Genomic DNA, 4,839 nt, shown 5'->3' with positions numbered 1-4,839 from the left:
TCCCCGCTTGTCTTTATTATCCTAATACTTATACATATATATATACAAAGTATAACCGAACATCTAGGATAAGACCTACCGTGACATAAACATAAACATAAAAAGGAAATAATAATAAAAGAAGAAATAATAATAATACAAATAATAGCGCAATGAAAATAATGAAAGTCTAGGTAGTATTGTAGCACAATGAAGATGATAAAAGTAAAGGTGATATTGTAGCACAATGAAAATGATAGAAATAAATATGTGATGATAGAATAAAACAGTGTGTGGCGCTGCTTCGCTGCGACGGGGGGCTGCTCGATGAATTCTTTAGGACGAACGGAAAAGGAAAGGAGGGGGCGCGTTTCGTCCGGGCCTGCTAGTGGACTCATCAGTAAGGCTTTCTAGCAGGCCCTGCCTTAGACGACGGGATATTGGGAAGTCGTTCGAGGAGTGTATATATAGGAACTGAGGGGTCGGTCGAGCGCTTGCGAGAGCGCGACCCCTCTGGTGGCGAGCATGGGAGGTGACGCCACAAGTGTATAAAAATAATAACAATAATAATATAAGGCGCTGTCAAATAAGATAAAATAAAATAAAACAAAGTAGTATAAAATATTAAAAGTAAAATAACATAACTGTCAAACTAATAAAATAAAATAAATAGGGGAGGCGTGTAAAGTCACCATCCCGTCAGTAAAATAACAATAAATAAAATAACAGTGAGTAAATAAATAAATAAATAAATAAGTAAATAAATAAATAAGTAAATAAGTAAATAAATATTGAGGCAAAACGCAGTAAATAAATAAGTAAGTGACGAATAAGTTATTAAAGTAATAAGTAAATGTTTAAGAAAGCCACTAATAAATAATTAAATACATAAATAATAAACAGTTAAATAAATTCGATAAGTTGTACACATGGGTGTGTCCAGTCAGTAATGAAATAAATCATTCCGCCATTCTTGCTACTATCTCTGTTTCTATGTTCTAGTACGTCTACGTCTAGCCTCTCTATCCATCTCTCTTTCCGTTCCGGCCTTCCCAATCATGATCTCCGTAATGAACGACAGTATCACACTCCATTGATCGTGTCCTTGAATCATCCTGGTACCCAGATCTTCAATACTAATTTCCTCTTCTAATTGTAGTTCTTCACGGAGTCTCTCACGTTGTCCCATCCACTTCTTACATCGAGTGATGGTGTACTCTGCCGTGTCCGCGACCGCGCACCCGTACCAGCATAACTCACTCTGCGCTTTTCCAATCCTTTTTCTAAACGTGGCAAAGGATCCATGTCCTGTAAGCGCCTGTGTCAAATAATAATTCACCTGTCCTACAGGTCTTTTGAGCCATGCCTCAATATTCGGGATCCAACGATAGGTTAGTTTCTCCCTTCCTTCCTGATCCCATGCATCCTGCCATTCCTCTAGGGTCTCCTCTCTTACCCTCTTTCTTTCCGCGAGGATGGTGGCATGAAGATCCTGATGGTCCGCCCCCAGCATCTCCCTTACCTCCTCTTCTGCCTGCTGGATCCGACCTCTCTCCTTGATCTTCAGCGCAATCGGAATGACGCCCGCTATCACCGGTAAGACGATTCGCGCAACCGTGCGGTACGCCTTGGTAACCCTAATCAATCCTAGACTCTGCGCGCTTTCAAGCCTTTTCAGGTTGGCCCCGACGCTAGTCCATCGTGCCCAAATTGGCGCCGCGTACAGCAGGATGGATTCCAGGACGTAATAAAAAAGAAGGCTCGTCTTATGCCCCGGTCCTCCAACATTCGGCATAATCCTACCGAGCGCTGCCATCGTCTTGATGCCCTTGCTGGTCACGTTCTCAATGTGCTTCTTGAATATTTGGCTCTTATCGAACGTGAGACCCAAATAATTAACCTCCGTCCCTGCACGGATCCTCTGGTGTAAGACGTCGATCGCGAACTCGGGGCCCCTATGCCTCTTCTTGTTGAGGAACATCAGTTCCGTCTTCTCGGGCGCGATTTTAAGCCCGTTCTCCTCAAACCATTTGAGTATCCCTTTTGTACTAACCTCCGTTTTCTTTTTCAGGTTCAGCTCGTCAGGGCTCATGGCTACCAACGCCAGATCGTCAGCGAAGCCGATGCTCTCACAGCCCTTCGGAAGCTTCACCCTCAGGACTCCGTCATAGGCGATGTTCCAAAGAAGCGGTCCGATGACGGATCCCTGCGGAACACCCATATCCATCCATCTCCAGCACCAGGTATCATCTACTTTATAATAAATTTTTCTTCCTTTCAGGTACTCGTCGATTATCTTGACAAGGTAGGGTGGGAACCCCCTCCTAGTCATTTCCTCTATTATCAAGCGGAATGGGACCGTGTTAAATGCATTCTTCACATCAAAGGTGAGTAACAAGCAATAATTTCGTTTTTTCTTAGCCTCTTCAGCCATTTTCTGTACTTCTGACAGCGCCTGCAGGGTGCTATATCCCTTACGGAACCCAAACTGTCGTCTGGACAACCCCTCAGGGCCCAGGGCTTCCAATATGCGCTGCCTAAGGACACATTCAAACAATTTAGCCCAGTGGCTAATTAGGCATAAGGGCCTATATGCCGACGCAAGGTTGGGGTCCCTGCCATCCTTGTGCAGTAATACTAACCTCTGCTCTTTCCATCTCGCTGGTACCGTCCCTTGCACAATACATCCATTGAGGAGGCTCTTAACTAGTTCCAGTCTATTTTCTACTATTATTTTTACTGTCTCCCCAGGTATTAGGTCTCGTCCGGGTGCCTTCGCGAACTTTACGTTTTTAGCTGCCTCCAGAATCTCTTCATCTGTTGCCAACCTCCTACCGACCCCTACGAGCCAGGCTAGGTTAACGCCCTGTTCCCTGGGACCGGCCGCAGTTGGGAACAGCTCTTCCAGTACCTGACTGATCTTGTCTTTGGTCAGCTCCGGGGGGTCCTTCCTGGGCCTTACCGTCTTCATGACTGCCTTATAGGGCCGCCCCCTTACATCGCTCTCAACCGAACCGCACAGCTCTCGCCACGCCCTGATCTTGCTTTTAATGATCTCCTTATTCAGCAGTTTCCTGCAGTTTTTATAGGCCGCAGCGAGTGCTGGTGTCTCAGGGCTCCTCCTCTTCGCCGCCCGTTGATACCGTCTGCGGCACGCGTTTACTTGCGTCCTCAGCTCGGCGATCTCGTTAGACCACCAGATTTTCGTGGCCCTGTAAAAGGGGGCCGCCCTTCTGGGCTCCATGCTGGCATCGCATGCTACAATGAATGCATCGAGAACCCTTTCGATGGACCTACTGTCCATCGGCCGCGTGAAATCCAGATCCGCGGTCTCCATGTCCAGCACCTGTAACATCCTGGGTGCGTCCAGCGTGCACACCTTCCACCCACCAGGATCCGCCGGTCGCACCCGGCGACGGCCCGCGAACACGTGTAGCAGGTACAAATGGTCTGACGCCGTGTATCTTGAGAGGACTTCGCTCGATGTAAGTATTTCTAATCTCGATGTAAGTATCCTGGTGAGCGCAGCCAGTAGGATGCCGCCCTTAGCATCCAACATCCTTGCACCCCAGGCAGGGGACTTCGCATTAAAGTCCCCCATCACCACGAGATTCCTGTTCCAAATCCTCCTGGCCTCCTCCAGCTCCCCTAGAACTGCCGCAAATTCGCCGCTGCTGAGGCGGGGGGAGTAGTAGCAACTGGCTATCGTCTCCCCCTCCACCTCAACAGCGACGAATCCGTTCCCTCTGTCGATCCTGTCCTGTTTGTGTCTCCTTCCATTGAATCCTGTGATCCATATCGTCGCCCTGCTGGAGGTATCGGTGACCCAGTTTGCCCTTACCCTATAGGGTTCCGCTATGGCGACAACGTCTGCCCTCAGCTCCTCCGCCGTCCTTAAGAGCAGGTCCTGTGCCAGCCTGCAGTGGTTTAAGTTAATCTGAAGTAGCCGCAAGAAGGTAAGTATTAACTACCCCCGGTTGCCCTATTCCTCCTTAAGGCCTCCCTAAATTGTGGGCAGCTAACCGCCCCTGCTACATGGCGACTCCTGTCTGCCGGGATCCCCTTTTCCCTGCACAATACGCAGCAGGAGTCCTTCGCGCAATCCCGCATCCCATGTCCATCCTCACCGCATTTCCGACACCTTTCCGCGTCTTTCTTCGTGCAGCCGTAACTCATGTGCCCAAAGGCGTGGCACCTAAAGCACCTTAGGACCCTAGGTACCACACTCACCCTCACCACGGTATACCCAATCTTGGCCTTTCGGTTCTTGTCAACCTTAGGGGCCAACGCCGCAGGTATCTCCAGCACAGCGATTTGGGTACCCAGGTAAGTAACCCTGAGTGCCTTTACCCTTATCCCGCTCTTCTCCACGATCCCGTAAGAATTGCAAAACCCTTCGATCACTTCCGGAGCCTCACATATAGGGTCAAGGTCCCTAATCTCAACTTCCACCCTTGGGACCATGGCCCTTACTACGTATTCTGCTCCCAGTTTTCCTAATATCGTCTCTTTACTCTTTACCGCAGACCCCGTCTTCGAAAATTCGACGATTAACTCTCCTTTCCTGGATCTCCTGACCCCTCTTATATCCTCCAAGCACGTCCTGGCCTTTCCTGCGATGTCCCTGAAGACCTCCGCGTAGGTCTTCGTTCCTGCGGTTACACAGATCGCCTCCGTTTTCGGACCTAAAATCCTTGGGACCTCAGATTTCCCGCTGGGCCTCTTCCTTTCCCCCCTCTCTGCTGCTTCCTTGGCGCCATTTCCTCCCTGGGCCTGTGTCTCCTGCCGTACTGCCTCTGCTCCAATACTTCCTTTTCTTACCCTTCCGCCCCTCGTGACCGCGCCCCAATCGTTTCCTTT

The 4,839-nt window shown here is 49.1% G+C and overlaps 1 protein-coding gene across 1 annotated transcript; it reads left to right on the top strand.

Moving 5' to 3' along the window:
• The first annotated feature begins 1,647 nt into the window (after positions 1-1,647).
• Positions 1,648-2,520, top strand: LOC143350698 (uncharacterized). Its single transcript, XM_076782726.1, has 3 exons — positions 1,648-1,814; positions 2,051-2,366; positions 2,432-2,520. The coding sequence occupies exons 1-3, from the start codon at positions 1,803-1,805 to the stop codon at positions 2,518-2,520; spliced, it is 417 nt and encodes a 138-aa protein (XP_076638841.1). The 5' UTR covers positions 1,648-1,802.
• Positions 2,521-4,839: the final 2,319 nt, after the last annotated feature.

The sequence above is a fragment of the Colletes latitarsis genome, unplaced genomic scaffold, assembly GCF_051014445.1.
Source record: "Colletes latitarsis isolate SP2378_abdomen unplaced genomic scaffold, iyColLati1 scaffold0021, whole genome shotgun sequence".
Lineage (NCBI taxonomy): Eukaryota > Metazoa > Arthropoda > Insecta > Hymenoptera > Colletidae > Colletes > Colletes latitarsis.
Note: the sequence above shows the minus strand (reverse complement) of the source record. Positions and strands in the feature narration are given on the sequence as shown.

Coding starts and splice junctions, on each gene's coding strand:
- LOC143350698 (XM_076782726.1), top strand. Junction 2,367..2,431: donor ATGCATTCTTCACATCAAAG/GTGAGTAACAAG, acceptor TACTTCTGACAG/CGCCTGCAGGGTGCTATATC.